Here is a 23,450-nt window from a genome sequence, read left to right as displayed (position 1 = left end):
CTTCCAGTGCGTTATGGGAATTGTAGTCCGTCTGCCCATTTTCCCTCCTTGACCAGAGTGGGTGGCAATTGTATGGCCGGAGGGTCCGCTCGCGCGGTGTTCCCTGGGAGTTGTAGTCCCGCGGTCTGAGGCGGCGCGGGGCCTGATTCTTTTAACCGCTTCTTTTAACCGACCGGCGCTTCTCCTCAGTGTGAAGTGTGGCGATGGCGGCAGCGATGGTCGCGGCGCCCGGCTTGGGCGAGCACTGGCAGAAGGAGCTTCCCGGCCACGCCGTGCTGTGTCGCCTGAAGGAGCAGGCCGCCAAGGTCGAGCTGAAGCCGGGGGACCAGGGGGCTCAGCCGGCGCTTCCGCGGGACTTGATGTTCGGCTTGGGCGGGGAGCTCTTCCTCTGGGACGGCGAGCGGAGCGCCTTCTACGCCCTCAGCCTGAGGAGCCTCGGGGACGGCAGCGAGCACGACGGGCTGGGCCGGTACCAGGTGCGGTTGCCAACCTCCAGGGGGATCTATATACACACATATACATATTATATATACACACATATATGAGAGAGTCATGGTAAGAAGAGAAAACGAAAGGAATAAACCACCGTAATAACTGGCCAATAGATCATAACAACAATGTAACTTACAATAACAATATAGCAAGGTTATAATTAGAAAGTTACATGATGCTTCCGATTATACCCATTCATTACATATGAATATTTCTAAATACATTCATAATACAATACTTTATAACTATTTCCAAAACATGAGTACAAGTGGAAAAAAACACTCGCCCAAATGAAGGCTGGAAGGGCTCCAAAACATGCTCTTACTTTTCCAGTGAACATTTCCCCACTTGTACTCCTGTTTTGGAAATAGTTAAAAAAACTTAAGAATATTTATATGTAATGAATGGGTACAATGGGGAGAATTATGTAACTTTCTAATTACAACTATGCTATATTGTTATTATAAGTTACATTGTTATTATCTATTATAGTTATCATGGTGGTTTATTCCTTTCGTTCCAACCTCCAGGAGGTGGCTGGAGATCTCCTGGAATTACAACTGATCTCCAGGTGACAGAGATCAGTTCCCCTGGAGAAAATGGCTGTTTTGGAGGGTGAGCTTTATGGAATGATACCCTGCTGTGGTCCCTCCCCAGGTTCTGCCCCCAAGTCTCCAGGAATTTCTCAACCTGGAGTTGGCAACCTTGTGACCTCAAAGCACACCTATTATCAGGGCTGCCTTGCCTAATGCTCACTGAAGCACCCAACCTGTGTACCATATTGTGTGCTCATACGATGGAAAGCTTTTCCCTCCATTGTGAAATCCATGCAAAAAACTAGCATGTCAGGGTAATCGTTCTCACCCAGCTTCCTCTTCCTGGACATGCTGATTTGTCCATACAAAACAATAATTCTTGGTTTGAAGAGACAGTTTGGTGTGCGGGAACTAAGACTGGAGAGACCAACAGTACAACCCTAAATAGAGTTGAAAGGCCACTGATGTCAATGTACTTAGAAGGGGCAAACTCTGTTTAAGATTGCCCTGCCAGGTTCAAACCCCAATCCTACCATGAAGCTGTTTGGGCAATCTGAAGAAGGGAGCTTTGACTCTCAAAAGCTGTTCTGCTGCGGATCAACACGGCTACTTACCCAAACCTATCTGGGCAATCTTGGGTTAGTCACTTTAACTCAGATGTAGTCTACATCAGAGGGTGGTTGTGAGAGTAAAATTGAGAACTGGAGAACCGTGCATGCTGCCTTGCATTTCTTGTTGGAAGGATGTGGAAAACATAATACATGTATGTTGACAGGTATTTTTTTTTTAAAAAAAAGCTAGCACCATGCAGACTAACAGTGCAATCCTAAGCAGAGTTACTCTAGTCTAAGCCCATTGAAATCAATGGGCTTAGAGTGGAATAACTCTGCTAAGGATTGCACTTGAAGACTAGTAAGGCAAGGAAGAATCTGGATTTGAACCCTCTTCCTAACATTCTGCAGTTAGCATGGCAGGAAGAAGCCCAAGCTTGAACCTCTTAGTGTGCTTGTTTTCTAATTTCAGGGAATAATAATAACTGCACTTATATAATGCTCTTCTAGACAGATTAGTGCCTCACCCAGAGCGGTGAACAAGTTAGTGTAACTATTATCCCCACAATACAGCAGGGAAGATGGGGCTGAGAGGAGTGGCTGACCCGAGGCCACCTACTAAGCTCATGGCAGTAGTGGGATTTGAACCAGCAGAGAGTTGATTCGCAGCCTTCCCACTAGGCCACTGTATGGCACTTAACCACTGTATGGCATGGTAACTAGATTTCCTAGCTTTTTAAAAAATAAAGTCTGAGGATCTCTTTAGGGCTTCTACATGGAGGCTAGAAGAAACACATGGTGGGGGAATTGAAATGTTTAAACCTCGCTTGCCAGTTAACTTAACAGTTGGGTGGAAAGGCCCTCACACCATCTGCTTCTTCAGCTAGTATTCAAGAGTTAGGTTCTAGCCTCAACCCTGATGAGCTAGTTTTCTGTGTGCAGGACATTTAAATCTGAAGTGGTACAGTCCAGGCACAGGATTTCCCACTTCACGAGTAGACTCCCTACCCTATTTTTGACGTTTTAAATTTGCGTTTATGTTCTGCATCCATTTCAGAAAAATGGGAGAATACTATTTAGTTGTTTTTGTTTGTTTGTAGAGGCAGGAGGGATAGTGAGCATGCAGGGTTGCGTCTGCTATTCTGTTAACAAACAGGAAGTGCTGATTAAGACACTCAGTTTGGTACTTCATACTGGTTTTGTTCACATTACCCATTCAGTTGGCTTTCCCTGTAGGGTTACTTTTCCAACTAATTACTTACATGCTTCTTTTTTTATAGCAGTTTGATATATAATCATTTGATGATAATCTTTACGTTGCAACTGAAGACATCCTGCTAAATGACCTTTTTTTTAAAGCACGCGGAGGACAGGTTTCTCCCCCCCACCCCTTATTGAAAATAAAGTAGCAGTTAGTCCCCTAGCAACTTGCTTTCAGTTATGGAAAGGTGAGTGCCCTTCATTACTCTGACAAGAGCATCAAGAGATAACAGAAACAGCTCTCACAGGGTAGCTTCATGTGCTGTCAAGTAAAGGCAATTCAGACATTCCGCTACCAGTTATTTGCATGTGTGTGTCAGAGCACAGCATATCATTTTTGTTTCTGTATTAAAGCTGAAATGTTTCATGGTTAACCAGTTCAACATTTTCCTTTCCAGACTCTGCTCTGCATAAATCCGCCCTTTTTTGAGGTCTACCAAACCTCACTGAGCCCTACACAACAGCATGTGGCTCTTATAGGAACAAAAGGGTTAGCAATTCTGGAGTTACCAAAACGCTGGGGAAAAAACTCTGAATTTGAAGGTGGAAGGGCAACAATTAATTGTAGGTAGGTAACACAGGTTACCTCACGTTTATTGACAGCTTTAAAACCAGGGCTGCTTGGTGTTTCCTTTTCCTTTGGGGCCTTGTAAGGAAACCATTTTGAATGTGTGGCATGTTCTCTCTGGCATTTTGCTGTCCTGTGCTGGCCATCTCTCGTAGTTGTAGACCCTGTATATGAGGAGACTCTGTTTCGTTTGTGCACACTCCACAAGGGGGTGGGAGTTTTCGTACCTCTTCCAAAGGATGCCTGAGCTGCTGTAGCTCAGTGAAAAGAAAAATAGTGTTTATCCCATAATCAATTTCATTCCGGAAGCAAAAGGTAGTGTTCATTACTCAGTGATTGGGATGTCAAGGGATAATTGAAGCAGCCTTACAGATCCAGTGTCACAGAGAGGCTTCATGTAGCCTGCTCTGCTGCTATTTACCAAGCAGTGCAGTTTGTGGGCAATTGGCCCCGTGTTTGGTCCCTGATTTCTCCAGTTAAAAAGATCACTTCTGTGTGAAACTGTGTCACAATCTTATGGCACAACTGATGCCTTTGGGAAGAAAGATATGCGGTTCTTTGGTTCAAAATTAGCATAATTTTTTTGTCAAATGCACAGATAATGTTTGACATGCTGTTGGGTAGTGGGAGAAAAGTTGCCAGTAGATAACGTTTCTTCTTCTCATTGTGAGAAAAGTAGGAGATGACAGCACACCCTATTCTTGGCAGCATTGGCCACCATGGTGTGGCTGTTTTTATCTGAGTGTTAATAATGGGTTTAGTCTGTTTGCTGACGGAGTTGCTGGCTGCTCAGAAGAAACTCAAGTTATGGCCTGCTCTTGTGCTTTTAACAGCAGCTGGATCATTAGATCCAGCACAGAGTTATCGCCTGAGCATCAAGCTGTTGAGAATAGCACAGATACAGGGGCTTGTTGGAATATTTGCAGCTCCATTTTGCCAGCAGAATTTTTATTCATGAAATCTCTCTTTCAGCACCATTCCTATGGCTGAAAGATTCTTCACCAGCTCGACGTCCCTGACACTGAAGCATGCTGCCTGGTACCCAAGCGAGGTGCTAGAACCCCATATAGTGCTCCTAACATCCGACAACACAATAAGGTACCTACCTATCTGGCTCTGAAGTTGAACGAGTTAGTATGGCTCCTTTTAAGAATTTCTTTGATAGTACAGCCAAGCAGTAGGATCACTTGTCTAGAGAATGAGACCTGGTAATAGGAGATGTAGATATGTTGGCCCAGTTTCTGTGGCTGAAAGTTTATTGCGCTCAGGCAAGAGGTACCAAAATACACACATTGGAAGTTTATGCCAGCCGATGTTCACTGCATGATAAAATGATTGCTGATAGATCCTTGGATTCGGACAGATAGGAAACATTATGGGGTAAAGTAAATACACTCAAAATGAATATTGTACTTTGAACCACATATGTATTGCATGCAGTCCCTTTCCATATAGCTTGTAGATATATTCCTAAAATTTATACTTTATTTCAGAAATCTATGTGGGGTTCATCACTGCCTCAGATTTTTTTAAAGAAGATGCAGCTTTCAATTAACGAACAAGAATTTGGTTTTCGTGATCTTAGATTCATCAGACATATTTGTTAACTTGTACAAATTATTGCTATTGCTCCTCTCAGTTGGATTATCCATCTTGTGCTCTCTTGGAGGCTTTGTGCTTAGAGCCACTTTTTAAATGGACTGCATTAGGATCTACTTACATTAAAATGGATTTTGTTCCTATTGCAATCTCTGCAGCTAGAGAAGTATGGCGCATAATATCACGACAATATCAATTTGACCCTTTCTCACTTGCAAAACTGACAGCATGGGCCAATCCAGATTTAAAAATTGAGGGGGAATCTTTTGTATGGAAGGCTTGGTCAGATAAGGGGATTTTTAATTTAGATCAATTGATAGATTATGGTGATGAATTCTTGTAATTTTCTCAGCTGAGGTCTAGATATGATTTGTCTACTTTTGCTGAATGACAGTATTTACAAGGTGTTCAAATATGACTCTGCAGCCTTGAGTGCTTTAGAATCTTCTCCATTTTTGGAAACTCTTATTGAATCAACCCGGAAAATGAAACCTACAGTGTTTGTTTTAAATACTTGATGTTGGTTAATAAATATGATATGCAGAGTCTCAGAGATGAATGGAATAGCAAGCTAGATCATCCAGTTGTGCTGAAACAGTGGGACATGGTTTTAAGCCTTTTGCCTGTTGCTTCTGTGGATCTAAAGCTGCAACTTATTCAGCAGAAAATTATGTTTAGGGTATATTGGACACTACAAGGCCTTTTTAGTAAAAGACTAAGTACTGCGTCCAATTGTTGGTGTTGTAACTTACAAGAAATATTTCTTAAACATATGCTTTGGACATGTCCAGTTCAAATAACTTCCTTTTTAGAGGAAGTCATTATTCACATTAATTTTGTATTAAAATACTCATTATTTTTTGGGGATGTTTATATACTTTTAAATTATTTGTCTATTGCATGGAACCTGACTGATAGTCAATGATAATGGACCCTCTGTGTCCTTACAGTCGCTAAAAGAATAATTACAGCACTGGAAAGACATAAGCCCACTTCCCATAACTCATTGGATTGAGGACCTTATACATTTACCAACATTTGAAAGTATTGCATATAGATGGCAACTGCGTATGGATTTATTTTTAGATATTTGGAGACCTTTTATAGAAACTTCTGTATAGATTCACCAACATTGTTTCATTTGTTGTTTTTTCTTTCTGTCTTAATTTTCTTTGCAAGAATTAATTTTAAAAATGTTAAAGTGTTTTATGTTGTTTTGCAAACTTGGGGATTTCTCCAAGTTCACAGAAACATGTAGTCTAGTAGTAGGTGCCCTCCCCCTGTGAATTATCATATTCTTGTGGGAGAATCTCCTATCACTATGAGATGTAACAGGATGCAGTTTTTAAAAATCCTTTTTTTTTTTTTTGGCTTTTAGGATTTACAGCTTGAATTCACCCCAGACAGCTGTGAAAGTGATCACGCTTTCAAATGCTGCTGATGAGGAAACTCTGAGGCTCAATAAGGGGTAAGGAGTGGATGCTTTTCTCTTTGCTGTGGCAAGCATACCCCAGAGGGCCCCTTCCTCAACATGGCGACTGTGCACACAACGGAGGGCCTTCAGAAGCCTAATGTTTAGCCTTTCCCATCTCTCAGGAGAGCCTATACGGCATTGATAGGTGAGACTGCAGTGGCATTTGACTTCGGGCCCCTGGCAGCTGTTCCCAAGAACATAACTGGGCAGCGAGGGAAAGCAGAAGAAGTGCTGGCATATCCACTCTACATCTTATATGAAAATGGGGAGACCTTCCTGACCTACATCAGTCTTGTGAACAGGTGAAGGTGGAAACCTTATTTTTGCATTTCTGGCAGCTGCTGCTTTATTTTTTTTTTGGAGAAGTGGGAGAGAGTGTTGACTAGATGCTGGAGGTGCCTGGAACTTGCAAGGCCATCAGTTTGAGAAAAAACTATCTAGCCTGCCTGTTAAGACCTGCCTCTCAAGCTCTCTCTGTGCCCTCCACCTTCAGAGATGAGATGGATGGTGACTACAGACACAGGGCATTTTCTGTGGTTGCACCTTGCCTTTGGAACTCCCTCCCCCTTGAGGCTTGCCTGATGCCTACTTTGCTGCCTTTTAGGTGCCAAGTTTTTAATTAGGGGTTTTATCTTACCAGCTTTTTAATGTTCTGTTTTATAGATAGTTTTTTATGCCGCGTATGTCTAGTTGCTTGTTTCTAATGAAACACCTGCCTATCAATAATCAATGTTGTCATTGATTATTTCAGCACTGGAAACCTGGGCAAGCTGTTGGGCCCGCTGCCAATGCACCCAGCAGCTGAAGACAACTATGGTTACGATGCCTGTGCAGTCCTCTGCCTCCCATGCATTCCCAACATCTTGGTGATTGCCACTGAATCTGGAATGCTTTATCATTGTGTGGTGCTGGAGGGGGAAGATGACGATGAACAGATGGTACGGCTATGATTTCTTGCAGGTTTTCTTAGGGGGGGGGTTCTCTGTGTGTATCTATTCAGGCCTTGGTCCTTGTTGGGTCCTTCAGTGTTGAACATATGGTCCTTTTTACTGGAAACCTTATACATGTGCATAAGCATGTATGTAGCACAAAGTGCACTGCTGTTAGGCACACTTTCTCTTTCAGATTCATATTTTAGTTTTGTTTATCTCCCACTTAAGTCTGAAGTGGCTTAATTATAATTGGAATAAACATGTAAGTAAATGAAGTGATTCTGCTTCATTCAGTGTTCTCCAGAAGCAACGTAAACTTTACACGCAACTCCAAATCATCGTCCAGCCATATCCATCTCCCCTCTCTCTTCCATTTATATACTACAGGTGATCAGTGTAGTTTGCCATTACATCCAAATCGCTATGCTTGGGTTTCCACTTGTCTTCTACCAAACCACAGTTGGAGGCTGCTTTGCATTCCTGGTTTAGAAGGCGAGACGTGAGCCTTCACAGATGTAATGGCCTTCTGTGTTAGAGGTGGGCAAATCATGGCCCAGAGACCACATCCAGCCTGCAAGAGCTCTTCATCCATTCCTGAAGCCGCTTGGCAATGTGTCCAGATTTGTCATCCAATTGCAGCATTGGCTGATGATGTTCCTAACCAAACAGTTAAACAGGCCGAGGGCCATTAATAACAGCAGAGTGGAAGAGAGGGCCCATCTAAGTCTCTGCCAGCTTTTGAGGGCTCCAAGATGGAATCCCATCTCTTCCTTTTTCTAGCGCCAGCATTTGCCATCACTGGAAACCGGAAGAGCCAACATCCAACTCTGAGCATTCAAGAGTGGCCATTGACCCAGATGAGGGGCTGCTTGGACATAAAATGTTTGGCTTGCATCCTTATTGTTTTTTCAAAAAATACTTTATGTGGCGTAGCAGTCCAGATAGCCTCAACTAGCCTGATCTTGTCATAGCTTGGAAGCAGGGTTGGCTATGATTAGTACTTGAATGGGAGACCATCAAGGAAGTCCAGGGTGGTTATGAAGAGGAAGGCAATGACAAACCACCTCTGAAACTTCAGCCGGTGTGTGTGTGTGTGTCACCATGAGTTGGTTGCGACTCAAAGCGCTGTTCTTCATTTTATACACAGATGTCCAGAATTAATGAAATTCTTGGTGATGCATTAAAAAAATACAGTGAAATGTCAAAGGTGTCAGATTTTTCTCATCTGGGACTGATTAGATGTTGTTTTTCCCTCTGTTTGCTAAAGAAGCCAACTTTTTACCAAAAGAAAAATTAGAGTATTTAGAAATCATGTGAATTACATGAATGGTGCTTTCTAAAAGATGTTAACTCTTATGCTGCTGCAAAGAAGTGTGAATCTAGATGGGGGTTAACGTTCAGGTACCTTCCACAGTCTGTCAAATCCTGGGATTCCAAAACAGATCTCATCCCATCGCTCTACGTCTTTGAATGCGTTGAATTGGAGCTTGCGCTGAAACTGGCCCCAAAAGAGGGGGAGGAGCCTCTGGAATCGGACTTCTCTTGCCCAATCAAATTGCACAGAGGTAAGGAGTGCACGTCATGGCCTCTGCTGCCATTCCTTTGCTGTAAAAGCCACATCCACCCACTGCATTCTGTTCACTCGCTGTCCTGTTAAAGTTGCCTTGGAGTTGAGAAAACCTGGGCTGGGCTGTCTGGCGTCTTCTTGCATACATCCCAGTATGTACTCCGGTAAAGAAGGCCCAGTAGAGCCTTTCTCCATAGCCACTTGTGGCGTGAATCTTCTTGGCTTTGAGCTGGTTTGCACCCATATCCCCAAGAAGATGCCTCCTTGGTGTGCTGGAAGAAAGGTCTTCTAAATTTGTAAATAAGTGAACAGCTCCCTCCTCTCTGCAGAACAAAACCACTCCAGTTAGAGAGAGGAATCTCTCTTTTCCCCCTTTGGAATACTTACAGCTGTGCGCACCCTGTTTGCTCAGGGGAGGCAGGACAGAAACAGAAGTGGGAACTTCCACAGTGGAAGCCCCCTAAGTAGCAATAGATGGAAGAGTCACCTGTCACAGAATGCCCTTCCCTTGAGCAGGAAGGAATGGCTGCTTGTGTGGCCCAGGAGCCTGTTAAAGACTGATTCAGAGAGGCTGGTTTGTCCGCAGCTCTTCTGTTCTGAGTTGGTTAAAGAATGCTTGCCTCTTGTTTGAGCTGAAAGGGAAACCCCAAACTGGTAGTGTGAAACTGCCTCTTTCACTCACAAAGCATTTTGTATGCTGAGTGGTGTTAGTTTTCCCTCCACAAGCTGAGATTGGTTGAAAGCCCTCTCTTCAAAGGACGGGGGTTGGACTAAGTCTGGTTAAGCTATGAACTTGCTTAATCAAAGTTAGTTTAACCAGTTAGTTTTAAACCAGAATCCATTCATCATGTTCTGTGTGATAGGGCAGCAGTAAGACATGCTGAAGTGTCCAACAAGCCACATTTGAGCAAATTCAGCCTGAAGTGGCTTCTGAATGAAACCTTCCTCTGCCTTGTACCTCCACTCACATGTGGTCTCTGTATGCTCTTAGATCCCAAGTGCCCATCTCGCTATCACTGCACACATGATGCTGGCGTGCACAGCATCGGACTCACCTGGATCCACAAACTGCATAAGTTCCTTGGTTCAGGTAAAATCTTCCTTCTCTCTGTGTGTTAAAGTTATTTTTTTTTTTACAATTGCAGGGAATCTTGATAACATACTGGAAATCAAAACCAGCAGGCACACAAAAAAAGACCTGTACAAAAATATATATCCAATGTTAGAGTTCCAGCTCATGTTATTGAACAGTTAGGGCTTGTAATGCAAAGTGCATGTGCAGACAGCATGATGAACCCTGGTTTATAAATACTGTTGTTTGATCAAACTGTGGTTTCTAGTGACATGTGAATGCAGATGGGTGCACAAACTATATGAACTGGAATTTTAAATGAAGGTGTCTAGTTTGTTTCTTAACTATAATTTCTAGTTACGTTGCTTTCTTCATTATTAATTGTGGCTTGTGATATTTGAGTTCACAAGCCATCTTTTAAATAGTACCACCCCTTGTAGCCACCTGCCCACAAAGAGAGAGGATTTCTTCCTGCTGGAAGTAGACAGTGCACAAACTGGGGTTTGTTACTTAACAGCTGGTAGGCTTACCAAAGCTTGTTGCAGAAACTGTAGTTTAAACACACCATCAGTTTTATCGTCATGTCTGAATGCAGCCGAAAAGCCCTGTTTCTGGAACTGAAATGCCCAACAGCTTCTCAGTGTTCCTGCCCAAGTTCCTCTTCCTTTGAGATAAGCTAGCCTTTTATACACATGCTGTAAGCCCCACTCCCCAAATCCAAGCAGGTTACATCACAAAACAGAGGGGGGGGGGAGGAATTACGTGCTGCAAGACTTTAAAAGGATATGATACTCTCAACCTGTTAACTGATGGCCTTTGGTCCCTTCAAAACTGCCTTGGATGTGTGTGCATAACTCCAGTTTAGGATGTGGCCCTTTAAGAATTGGATAGGAGAGGGAAGCTTGGCATGTGCCTTTTTATCACTCTCACTTGCCCCCATTGCTGTCCCATAGTGGGATAAGTTGCCCCTGCTGAATTTTTCGCTTCTATGCAGCAGAAAAAGGTCCTGGGAATGCAGGGCTGTGCCTAGTTTGGCAGGTCTGAATTATCAGTGACACTCAGAATGATTTAGCTGCTGCCAAGATTTCCTTCCACCTGTGATTTAATGTAGGTGATGCAGGTGTTCTCTGAAGTGCCAAAGGGTTGGGAAAGACTAGCGTTTACTTTAAATTGTCCTACTGTCTATAGGAAACTGGTTGACAGTTAAAACCTTTGCGAAGTGACACTCTTCCCACTGTCAGCTTCTGTTCAGCTGAGCGATGTTTGGCCTGTATGCATGAGGGGCTGGGCTTGCTTCAAGCAGCAGGAATGTGTGTGGCTCTCAGTCATTTAGGGGTGACAGGTGCGACTCCAGATAATTTTGCCTGCCTTGCATGTCTGAACAAGCTTTGCCTGCTTTCTAGATGAGGAAGACAAAGATAGTTTGCAAGAACTCGGAGCGGAACAAAAATGCTTTGTAGAGCACATCCTTTGTACTATGCCTTTGTCATGCAGGTAAGAGCTGGCTGGAACTTTGATCTTTTACCCTCTTGGAGGAGCTGATGCCTGGAGAGGCCAGCTGAAGACCCGCTGCAGACAGTCCAGTTTGTGAACTGAATTAAGAGTGCTTGAGACTTGAAAGGGAGCCAGTTGTTGCTGGGGATGGGGCTTCCGAGTGTGGATCTTTCCCTCCTTTGGGGACCAGTTTTAAGCACTAGGGGCAGAGAGTATTTCTTCTTTTGCTTGGTTTGGATGAGTTTGTTTGGGGGGAAACACTATTCCTGTTGAGGGGACATGGAAAGGAATGTAGAAGGACCTGTTGTAGAATGTGCTGTAAAGTAGGGGTTTAATTTTGGTTTTTCATTTTAAGGATATTTTAACTATCAGTGTGTTAGGGGATAAAATTTCAGATCTTCTATTTTTCTGTGGGTTGTTCTAATGCAGTGTATCCTGTGCTTTAGACAAATAAGAATAGCCCTCTTAATTACAGGAAAACCTTTGTACATTTTTCACCTTAGTGAGCATCCCCTCCTTGTTGAAGCTGCGGGCTGGTCATCGTGTTTTTATGTTCTCCATTGACACAATACCAAAGATAGTCAACACATCTGTTTTTAAGCTCTATAGTTGGCTGTGGTTAGATGTATCAGGTCTCTTGCATAAATTGTGCTGCCAAATAGAGAAGCATGATGTTTCTGACAAGGTTAGGCTCAGTTACTTGATGTTTCTGACAAAGTTAGGCTCAGTTACTTGCATTTGGGGGGATGGGGGGCTACTGAAGCTTTCTTGGTGAGTTTAATATATGCTCCATCTTGTACCTCCAGGCAACCTGCCTCAATTCGAGGGTTCTGGATAGTCTCGGACATTCTGGGTCCCACCATGGTCTGCCTCACCAGTACTTACGAATGCATCACCAAGCCCCTACTGTATGTATTGTGCTTCTTTCGCTTAGCTTAGACCTGTGCTTGTCCTTTGCCAGCGAGTGGGAGGTGCTGCTGTGTGCAAGACCGGGTCCAGAATCCAGATGACCAGCTCTGCCTCTTAGCCTTGCTGAAATTCAGAGACATCCTGTTCACTCTTAACTCTTCAGTACTTGGCCTTTTAAAAAATAACAACAATAACAACAACATTTGATTTAGATACTGCCCTTCAGGACAACTTAATGCCACACTTGAGCAGTTTACAAAGTGTGTTGTTATTATCATCTTCATTACAATCATCCTGTGAGGTGGGTGGGGCTGAGAGAGCTCTGAGAGAGCTGTGACTGACCCAGGGTCACCCAGTTGGCTTCAAGCGGAGGGTTGATACAAGACATTGTGGTTCCTGAAGCAGTAAAACCCAAATTCTCCTCCTGTTAGTTAAGTTTATCTGTGTCAGCAGCACCATTGAAGTGAATGGCAATAGCATGAGACCATGGCCATTACATGGGTCAGATCTGTGCGACTCTGCTTAGCAGCATCCAAAATCCATCACCAGCCACAGATGACATGCTTTGCCCTGGCACGTGAAAGGGTTCCCCTTCTGGTTTAGATACTAGTGACCATTTTCTCTTATTACAGATATAAAATAAAGGTAATAAACCTCTTGGGTTGTCTTTTTTGAGAACTAAATTCAAAGTTTTTAAAAATCACTCGGGAACATGCCTATTCTTCTCCAAATAGCTGCTATGGAATCTTGAGTTTTGTCAGGATCCTTGGATAGGGATTGTCTCTGACTCCACTGATCTTGAATTACTGCAGCTTCTCTGGGCTTTTGATATAACATATACCCTACCCTATTAATCTATTCCTTCTAAGCAGCTGTTGTGTGGCTTTTGTTAACTTTCCCATGACCTCCCCTGTCTGGCTGTTCACAACTGTTCTTCATGAAGATCTCAGCAAAGCTTGTTGCCTGTGGCAGTCGTCCTGCTTACCTAGTGTGGGAAAGGGATCTAAAGGATCTGATGAGTCCTTGGAGAATAATGACTGACGGCTGCTGTTTCTTCCCGCAGCTCTGCGGTCCACCCAGCATCCCCTCCACTTCTGTGTACCATGGAAGACTCTCAAGTGGCAGCCTCGCCTCTCCGCATCCTGGCTGAATCGCAGGATTCCTTTGAGAGACACATCCGAAAGATCTTGTCTCGTAGCTCTGCTAACCCACTGCTGCTGAAGTACAGAATTTCTTTCTAAGGGGAATAAATGTAAAGCGGGTGGGGTGGGGACGCTTATTTCTGGTTCTTCTCTCATATACAGGCCTTCAGATGGCTGAGACAGCTCCTTTTACTGAGCACTCTTTATTACTTTGGCCCGGGGAGTTGCATGCACAGGGAACTGTCCATCCCATGGGGCACTTGCATGAGGAGCTGCCTTAACACCCTCAGGCCGTTGTTCCTCTAGCCCAGTATTGTCTGCTCGGAGCTGGCAATGGCTTTCCAGGGCTTCAGGTAGAGGAAGAACTTTCCCTGCACCCAAGATCCTTTAATTGGAGCTGCCAGGAACTGAAACAGGCTCTTGCCAAAAGGGGGTCTCCCAGTTGTCCATGTAAGATAATTTATATCAACCAATGTACAGTCCTAGAATCTTTCTCAACGATTAAATTGCAGCACTAGAAATTACATTGTATTCCATTCTATTTTTGTGGTGGGCACACGATCTTCATTACCGCAACACCCCTTTGGTGTGGTTTCCCAACCAGCGAGCTACCCCTGAGGGGGTGAGCTCCCGGCGGGAAGATGGCAACGGGTTTGCCGGCCTTGGTGTTTTCCCGTTTCGCAGCACCTTGCTTCTTCACCAGCCTTTACAGTGTGCCTGAAGGATATACAATTCTAACCAGAAAGTTTGCACCAACATGCAGTTCCTCATATCGAAGCATATCAGTGCTTGCAATCAATTACATATATGTACATATAAATTCAGTACATAAAACCACTACTGATGAACTATTTTAAATGCTCATTACAACATCAGTGGTCACACGGATCACGGGCACTTTGTACATATCATAGCAGAACTACTTACACTATCCTTGTTTCCTTTCAAATTCAGTGCGTCCTCTTTTGCATTATTTCAATTTAATTGCAATTTAATCATTGAGAAAGATTCTAGGACTGTACATTGGTTGATGTAAATTATCTTACATGGTCTTCTTGGAGTGGGTTCTCCTTTCTTTGATGTTATTCAACTGCAGACCATTCCCTCTTGATACAGCGACTTGGTCTCCCAGTTGTGCCCACAGACCCTCTCCAAACCCTTTCCTTTTCCTCTGGGAAGACTGCTCTGGTAGAAGGAAGGGAGCCCGTTTTTGACTAGCTTTCCCCGCTGCTGTATCCCCACTGAGGCCTGCTTTTGCTGATGCACCACTTGCATCATCTTCCGGGGGAAGGGGGTGTTAAACACCAGGTTAGGCCTCATCACTGAATGTGTTCATTGCAGAGCCGTCTTGTGAGCATTAGCGCAAATGGCAACTCAGTAGTTTGAATGACCAGCCACGTGCATAAGTTGCAATTTGTGACTCCACAACAGTCCTTGAATCCTGATAGAGAGGGGGAAAACATCATGTGGCTTGTGAATTAGCCCTTATCAGAGCACATGTGTATACCAAGATCTTGTTATGTTTGTTTTTAAGGGCTGCAGATAAAGAGTCCTCTCCTCCCCCCGAAGAATGCCTCCAACTTCTTAGCAGAGCCACGCAAGTGTTTAGGGAAGAATATATTCTGAAACAAAATCTCGCCCTACAGGAAATCGAAAGGAGGTAAAAAAAAAAAACCCACCAAAATGCAGATATTTGCTTTTAAATGCAGTTGATCTTGCCTTTGCGTCTCCTGTTCACTACTGAGACTATAACTTTAGGATCTGTAATACAAGAGCTGAGAATTGCCAGTTAAAAAGTTCTGGCTTTGAGAATAACCTGTGTTTTAGAAGAGGCTGATTATTAGGTTATAGGATTAAATCCAAGGAAGAGCATGCAAGTATGTAGCCTCCCTAGCTGGCTCAGGGTTCCTGCTGCAGCCTCTCCCAAATCAGTTTGTAGCATAAATTTTGTTGTTTGTTGCTATATGATTTGGGGGTTGTTTTGCTTAGGCCTCCTTCCTATGGACTGGAGCCTTGTTAGTTAATCTTGTTTTCCTTGAAATTTTATTAGTCATAACAACAATCGCTAGTGGGAGAGGAAAGAAGATGCTGCAGTGTGTCTCAGTCTAATCAGCCTTTTCTTTTGTCCTCAGAGTCAGACTGTTGTGTGAGCAGAAAAATAAACAGCTGGAAGATATTGGCTACTGCCGAGAAGAAAGGTGAGCCAGACCCCAAGCAAAACCGTGGAATGAATTTGTACTGCATGGGCAGTGCAGTGGTCCCAAGGGAGGGGATATAGCCCAAGGAAAGAGCAAAGGCTTTGCATTCAAACAGGATCAGTCTCTGGCAAGTCCAGTTAAAAGGATCTGGGTCAGATAGATGCCTGGGGAATTTCCTCTGAAAGAGCCTGGAGATAGCAGTTGCTGCTAGTCAGTATAGACCAGGCTGGCGTAGATGAGTTGAGCTGCTATAAGGCAGCTTCTTGTGCTCCAAAGAGGGTCCCAGGAGAGTAATTCAAGCAGCTGGAATAAACACACATTCTTCCGTTACTTAATTAGATTCCCAGATGGGCTTCTTTTACAAGGGCACATATGAATCACACACCTGAGTTATATGGGTACAACTTGCTCTCCAGTCTCTCCCCCTTCCTTGATACTGTATAAGATAGTAGTTTCAAAGTTACTGAAAACACTTCCCCCTTTTCCCTGAAAGGAAGAGTTTGAGGGAAATGGCTGAACGCTTGGCAGACAAGTATGAAGAAGCCAAAGAGAAGCAAGATGACATTGTGACCAGGTAAAGGCGAGTAAATGTATGGGCCTGGATCTCAAAAGTTTCCGTGTCTGGCTAATGCTGGTAAGACTGCAGAGGGTTTGCTTTGTTCTGAAGGGTAGTAATTAAGTTGCGCGCCACCCTCTTGCGCTAATGAAGAAGGGAGTTCAGGCTGGAGAGCAGAACTTGGCGTCGGCCAGATTTTAAACCTGCAATTTAAGCTTCATACAGGGTTGTTGATTGATTAAGTCTTTCAGCTGGTGTTTGGAATGGCAGAAGTGCACCCAAATGATGTTGTTGACGTGGGCAAACTTACACCACCTGCCATGCAGTGATGTTGCCAGCTCCCAAGGGCAAAAGAAGGAAGACAAGTTTTGTTCACCCAACAAGTGTGAAATTTATCGTTCTCATTCTGCTTGGAAGGCTATTGACTAGTGCTGAGTAAAGGTGCCCTTCCGTTAGGAAATATCCCGCAATCTTAAGGGCAACATGATGCATTTTCTATTTAAATATATTTTGCTGCTTATGGCAAGGTAGTGGGGCGTGACCAATCGTCAGTTTGGCAAAGTAGGAAAGAGGGATGTTCTTGTTTTGCACAAGAGCCCGTCCTGCTAGTGTGACACCCCCCCTCCCCAACCTGAACCAAGTAATTCATAGAGCTGGAATAAATGCACATGCTTTGCCCTTACTTAAAGCACTGTTAAAGCTAATGGATCATTTTTAATGTTTAAATTCCAAGGGTCTGAAAATAATGGATGTGAAGAGGCTGTTTTTTTGTTTGTCTACAAGTGATACAAAGGTTGTTTTTAAATGTTGGGCTACGCCAGGGGTCCCCAACGTGGTACCTGTGGGCACAGTTATGCCTGCCAAGTGTTTTTAGAAAGTGGGTAGGACCAGGTGAAGCTTTTGCCCAGCAAGACTTCTGATTTAATTGGCTGTGCAGATTTTTTAAAATACTGTTTTGGCAGATGCTGCTTCCACAGCTCAAGAATCTTCGCTGTGTGATTGAAGATAAGTTGTGGCAGCCCTCTTGTGGACCCATTTTATTGCTGTGCCCACTGCACTGTGTCAGAATTCCAAATGGGCCCACAGGCTCAAAAGGTTGGGGACCTCTCGGCTACACAGCTGGCACATACTGGCTTAATAGCACTGTCATGCACACCTCTCTCTTTACGGCTGCAGGATGAAGAAAGTGCTGCGTAGCATCCACTCCCAGCTACCTGTCCTGTCTGACAGTGAGAAGGATATGAAGAAAGAACTGCAGACAATCCAGGAGCAGCTGCGCCACTTGGGAAATGCTATCAAGCAGGTGAGCGTGAACAGCATTGATAAAGAGGGCCCTGAGAAGCTACAGGCGGAGAAAATGTGGCCTTGAACTTGTGTTCTACTCCTTAGTAGATCCGGGGCTTGAGCCTGCTTGCTTGCTTTCTAGGTTAAGATGAAAAAGGATTATCAGCAGAGAAAAATGAAGAAGGGGACCAGCCCCCAGAAGCCCAGCATCAGCCTCAGTGCCTACCAGAGGAAATGCATCCAAGCAGTTTTGAAAGAAGAGTAAGTTGAGCCAGAGCCAGATTTCTTCCAGAGCTGTGAAACGTTGTGGGCTGCAAATGCTTGCTGCCTGTTTCTAAACAGAAAAGGCTGACACTACAACTTTGAGTGATGCTGCTGTGTATGCAGGGCTGAGCAGAGGGTGAAAGCAGCAGGAAAAATTGGGGTGCTCCCCCCTCCACTTCCAACAGCAATACAAGTCTCCAGTAAGCTTGTGTTGCAGGGGTGGGGGACGGGATCTGTATCCATCTGCATCTAGGTTGGGAGGCAAATGCAGTCATCTCTTTTCCAAAACTTGCAAAAAGATTTTCTTGCCTTATTTGCTCAACACTTCTTCTCTTTTGCAGGGGAGAACACATACGGGAGATGGTAAAACAGATCAATGACATCCGAAACCATGTGAACTTTTAGTATGTTGCTGAAGGATACTAAAGCAAAAAAGCTCCCCTCTTTTCTTATTTATAAGTGATCTTACTGCCTCACGCTTTGAGAGAGGTTTTTGAAAAATCGCATGTTGAATAAACCATTTTTGATAAGCACTTTGGACCGTTTAGATGAGGTGTTTTACTCTCCAATCAGACTCCAGTGAGAATAAAGGGCAGAAAATGTTGCTGCCCTTTTCTTGATGTGTGTGAGTGTGTGTGTGTGTTGTGCCATCAAGTGGTGGTGACTATATGAATGAAAGACCTCCAAAACATCCTATCATTAACAGACTTGCTCAGATCCTGCAAACTGGAGGGTGTGGCTTCTTTTATTGAGTCAAGCCATCTTGTTTTAGGTCTTCCACTTTTCCTAGCATTATTGACTTTTCCAGAGAATCTTGTCTTCTCATGATGTGACCAAAGTACCATAGCCTCTTGATGACTTGAGGGAAAAAATCTTGAGCGTTGTTGAGTGTCATCTCCTCCTCCCTCCCCCTCCCCCAAATACATGCAGGTAGAAGATGAAATGGAGGTCTAGGGTTGCAGTGTTAATACAGCACAGGTGATCAAGCACGCAAGATCTGAAACCTCTTAACCAATATAAAAATGCAGACAACATAAAGGAGAGGAACTGCATACTCATTAGCTTTCCCTCCACTCCTTTAATTTGGAACACTTTCTTAAGGATACACCTCCAGTACAGTTAACAAATGGATACATTTTTGAATTCAGTAGACAGGAGAATTCTACATCCACAGTTTCACAGGACACCAGTGGCTTGGTTCATTGGAATGCAGTAGTGATTCCAAACACTTTAGTTTGGAATGTAACAGACTGACTGATTTTTACTATTTTTTTCAGGGGGGAAGACCCAAACAAACCCTAAAGGGACCATAATTAAAAGGTGAATTTCCTTCTCTCAAAAGGAGACGTAGGCAGACCAAGATTTTATGCCACTGAAGTAAAGGAGGGGTTACAGTTAACCGTTAGCAATAACAAGGTCACAGACATGCTGTAAGATTTTTTTTTGCACATATTAAGACTGTACAAATATACAGAACAGAGTTAAAACTTGCAGGCTTCCCCCTACCCTTCATTCTGCACACAGGTCCCCGATTCTTGTTCTGGAAGGGGTGCTGTGGTTTTACCCTAGCTGCGGTAGTTACAGTCAGTGCTGGAGCAGTAAAGCCAGATAGAACAAATTTAAACCAGTTCTTTACATCAGTAGGAGCTGAGATCTTCTAAGGTGAGAGGGGCATCATCTAACCCCCCCCCCCCCCCACTTTTAAAAGCACATTTATGGAAGTGTGACTCAAGTCCACATATTTAAACAAGCCCATGTTTCACTCTGAGGCTTTCATGATGCCATAGATGAAATAGAATATCCCCTTTTTGCATAGCTGTAATGTTCTTTAGCCCACATGTCTATAATCAACTTATAATTCTAGGCTCCTGAATTTATTACACTGTCAAGTTCTGTTAATAAAATGTAGAACCAAAGCCTTTCAGTCTAGCTCTGCAGTTCTATTTCCCCTCTTAGTCCCTTAGCAGTGCTTGGAGAATCCTGGGGCTTCAGGTTAGAACGGACAAGAATTTAGCAGTAACTCGAGTCCCCAACGCCATAGCAATCATTCTTGTATTCATAAGCTGTGGTCTGTCCTCGTGCTATTCTGTATGGCCAGTTCCCTAATAAATCAGACTCAAGCAACTTAAGTTTTTAGCCACTACTGGTTAAACAAATCTGGTACTTCACCATAAGACAGGGACATAGGAATTGCTATACCCAGCCCGCTCATCCTTAAATTCAACAGTACTGAAGCATCAAAAGGAAGATAATGTGAGGTCAAAAGCTGGCCTGACATATTCAGCAACTGAGGAAAAAAATACCTAGTAATTGAGGGTTCAAAAGAAAATTGTTGAAGTAATAGGCTAGAGTAAGTTAATAGCTCTCCAATCCTAATGTGATTGAGCTCTGCAAATGTCTTTTAAAACTATAGATTTCCTGACCTTGTTATGTTTGTTTTATAGTTACTGCCATATTCCTTCCCCTTCCATTAGAGGCTATAAAAGGAGGGTGGATTGCAGCAACCTGTTTCTTAATTCTGTAGTGACTGATTGCAGTTATACTAAGTGGTATGCAGGAGAGAATCTCTCACCAAAAAGGGGTCCCCTGTAGAAAAGCTCAATATGTCTGGCCCAAGAAGATGCAGCTGGATCAGAGTCCCTTACAAAACATGAGTGTACAAAGATGGTTCTCCTGTTTATATTAAGACATACAAAGAAGAATTCAGCTCAACAGTTGCTTGGGCAGAGGTCTAAAGATCCTCAACATGATTAACAAGGGAGGCTCTATACCCTCCAATCATCCCAGTCTTTAGAAAATCAGTTACATGTCTGGGCTTCAGGGTGGCAGGAAAAGAGAGAGAGAGAGAAAATGTAGAGAAGCGTTTTGACAGCCATCGCTCCCTCTCTGTAAAAAAGCCCACCAGTGGCAAACATGCAGCTGCTGTTCAGCTAGAGAAGGATAGCAATGCAACAGGCACTGGTCATAGACTGAGGCCACCCACCCTTTTCTTGTACACAAGTCTCTTTTTTTTAAAAAAAACTTCCTACAAAGTCACTAGCTTTCACTGGGACATGGGATTTCAGGCTCAAGAATGTGCAATCCATGGACTGAGGTAAACAGAAACAATTCAACCCTACGCATGACTAGAAAGAAGAATGCATTGCGGGCAAAAGGCCAGAGTGCTTAGCTCAGCTAGGACAAGAGTTGCCGGCTGCTAGCTCTGAAAGGAAGGTGCCACTTGTCAAAAATGGATCTGTGATTTTTTCTTTTGAAAGTGTGCATTTGCTGTTTTATACAGCAAGGCTTCTTAGGAACACAATTCCCCTGATCTGCCAATGGTTTCTCTTTATGACTTAAGTTCTCTCAACAGTTTGCACCCTTCTCCTCCGTTCTGTTTTCAATGGCAACTGAACTCCAAGCAACAATGTACCAGGGACAAAAGAACTGAACTAGAGAACCCAACCTGTATCCAGCACCCTGCAAATCGTATTTTAATATAAAATATTCATACAGCATACTATATCGCATTCTGCCCTGTTTGCCATCTAGCTAAATACTGTGTGACCAGTCATTGGTGGGAGGTGGGGTGGGATGGATAGGAGACTTTGCAACAGCTTCACCCAAAATATTTTAAGGGGTCGAAGGGAAACATGGTCTCTGGTAGCTACTTCCATCACAGTATTGGGGGGTGGGGAGAGAAGGGAAGCGGAGAGAAAGAGAAATGTTAGGTTGTGGAAAGGGGAAGGATACGTGATTACTTAGAAAAGTCTGACCTTGCTGAAGGCCGACACTCCACCAGAGTGTCCCGCACATCTCTTTCTGATAATTTCTTGCCCACAAGCTAAACCTTCTCCCTTCCAGAAGCAAATCCTGGGCCACTGCTCCCCTGTGTCATCTTCCACTCTTTCAGTTAGAGTTAAATAATAATTAATGTTTTGCTATAAAGATGAGGCTTTTTTAAAAAAAAACCCAAAAAATGCAGCCTTAGAGCCCTGCTCTTGAGGGTGTCATGTTTCAGGAAGCTGATTAATGTCTGTCAGTTTTGTGTCGTTGAGGATTGCTCGGATTCTCTCCAGGGAATCTGCTTGCCGGATCCGTTCCAACTGGACCTAAATGAAAACAAGCAATGAGAGAGAAGAATCAGCGCAAGCCTGTGTGTGCCCAACTTTCAGAACTACATTCTCAGGCACTAGGAATGGACTATGCTCTTCAGAGAAACAGACTATTTTTGGTTGGGCTGCAAAGCTTGCAAAATCCATCAAATAAAGCTATAGCTTAGTATGTGGGAGAAGTTTAATGAATGGATGAAAATTTTAAATCAGTGGGACTAAGACTTAACATTTAATAAAACATTTTTTTCAAGGTCTTCATTTCTGAGAGCAAAGGACAACTTTCTTTTATTAAATTTCAGATTAATTCACACTTCCTCCAACAACTGCAAAAGAGCCTTTTGGTAATCAGCACATTTATTTAAAAGTACTTTGTATGCAGATATTTACGCTTCTATCGATCCAATTTTTATCCAAGGCTATGGAGGGGAGGGTACTATGGGGAGAAATTCCTGAAGACCCATGGAGCTGGGCAAGTTCTGCTTGTTTTGTTATGTTTAGGTTTGGTTGGAGGGGAGAGTAGAGGGCATCTTTTTCTGAGGATCGAGTGTGGCTTTTAGCAGCTCAGTTTTTTATTCTGCCTTTCCTTGAAGGAGCTCAGTGCAGCAGGGGCACTCAACTGGCTCAAAGCCATTCGGCAAGCAGAGCAGTGATCTGGACCCTGGGTCTTCCCCAGAATCTGAACGCAAGCCACAATACACACACTGACCCCAGGGGCTTTCCAGCTGGTAGAGAACCATAGTCAGTAACATGGCAACCCACACCCAGGGCAAAAAGAATGCTCCAAGGGACTGCTACAAATCACCCAAGAGAAGAACCCGTCTCCACTGACATGAGTGCCAGATCAGAAACATAGAACAAATGGACCTCATTAACCTAAAAGTGTTATTTTTCAATATAAGCTTTGAATTGACTCCAAGTTTCTCAAGCACTAAAAGCATCCAGATCAGGGTAACTCAACACTGCACCAGTTCTCTTTACTACTTGAAGGCCATCTTACATCTCAACTGAAGCTTCAAATAGGATATTTTAAACTCATCATTTAAATGCTACCGCAAGAACCTGCCACTTCTCCCAACCCTCCTTTCCCTTCACTCTTAGAAAGATCACCTGGGTACATCAGAGTCGGCCTCTGACCTGACTGCAGAACCAACTGATCACGTCAGTCATGAAGACGTGGCAGACCAGGGGGACTGCTGCCTGGTCACAGGTTGAAAGAAGGGGGGAGAGGAGTGTGCCAGATGGTAGCCAGCAGAGTACTACAAGTAGGGAAAAGAAAGTCAAGCACAAAGCAGTGGTTCGGCTTAGAGCGGACACGCTGGTCAACTTATCGTCACAAACTATTAGACCATAGCCAAATATTCTCAAACTTGCTTGGAACCAAAAACTCCATAATGTGTGGTGGCAGCTTCCCTTTTTAATTTCACTCTGGTGTCTGCTTTGTTTGCAAAAAAACCGGCT

The 23,450-nt window shown here is 43.6% G+C and overlaps 2 protein-coding genes across 3 annotated transcripts in view; one reads left to right on the top strand and one right to left on the bottom strand.

Moving 5' to 3' along the window:
- The first annotated feature begins 137 nt into the window (after positions 1-137).
- On the top strand, positions 138-18,431 carry NUP88 (nucleoporin 88). The gene is made up of 17 exons (XM_055002040.1): positions 138-476; positions 3,238-3,407; positions 4,380-4,505; positions 6,385-6,474; positions 6,603-6,782; positions 7,232-7,418; positions 8,827-8,977; positions 9,971-10,069; positions 11,455-11,545; positions 12,352-12,453; positions 13,518-13,676; positions 15,131-15,256; positions 15,729-15,794; positions 16,288-16,368; positions 17,527-17,653; positions 17,777-17,895; positions 18,240-18,431. Exons 1-17 carry the CDS (start codon positions 204-206, stop codon positions 18,301-18,303), a joined length of 2,211 nt encoding a protein of 736 aa, XP_054858015.1. The 5' UTR covers positions 138-203; the 3' UTR covers positions 18,304-18,431.
- Positions 18,432-18,956: 525 nt separating this feature from the next.
- RABEP1 (rabaptin, RAB GTPase binding effector protein 1) overlaps positions 18,957-23,450 on the bottom strand; it is an 87,105-nt gene continuing 82,611 nt past the window's right edge. For both annotated transcript variants that reach the window (XM_055001415.1, XM_055001416.1), the window contains exon 18: positions 18,957-21,989. In XM_055001415.1, the coding sequence (XP_054857390.1) occupies positions 21,888-21,989 (102 nt within the window). In that variant the 3' untranslated portion in view covers positions 18,957-21,887. The remainder of the gene's footprint in view (positions 21,990-23,450) is intronic.

The sequence above is a fragment of the Eublepharis macularius genome, chromosome 17 (assembly GCF_028583425.1).
Source record: "Eublepharis macularius isolate TG4126 chromosome 17, MPM_Emac_v1.0, whole genome shotgun sequence".
In the NCBI taxonomy this organism is placed as follows: Eukaryota; Metazoa; Chordata; class Lepidosauria; order Squamata; family Eublepharidae; genus Eublepharis; species Eublepharis macularius.
Note: the sequence above shows the minus strand (reverse complement) of the source record. Positions and strands in the feature narration are given on the sequence as shown.

Excerpts from the sequence above, each read along its gene's own strand:
- NUP88 (XM_055002040.1), top strand. The coding sequence starts at position 204 with ATGGCGGCAGCGATGGTCGCGGCGCCCGGCTTGGGCGAGCACTGGCAG. Across the intron at positions 15,257-15,728 it reads CTACAGGAAATCGAAAGGAG|AGTCAGACTGTTGTGTGAGC; the intron begins GTAAAAAAAAAA and ends TTTTGTCCTCAG. Across the intron at positions 16,369-17,526 it reads CAAGATGACATTGTGACCAG|GATGAAGAAAGTGCTGCGTA; the intron begins GTAAAGGCGAGT and ends TTACGGCTGCAG.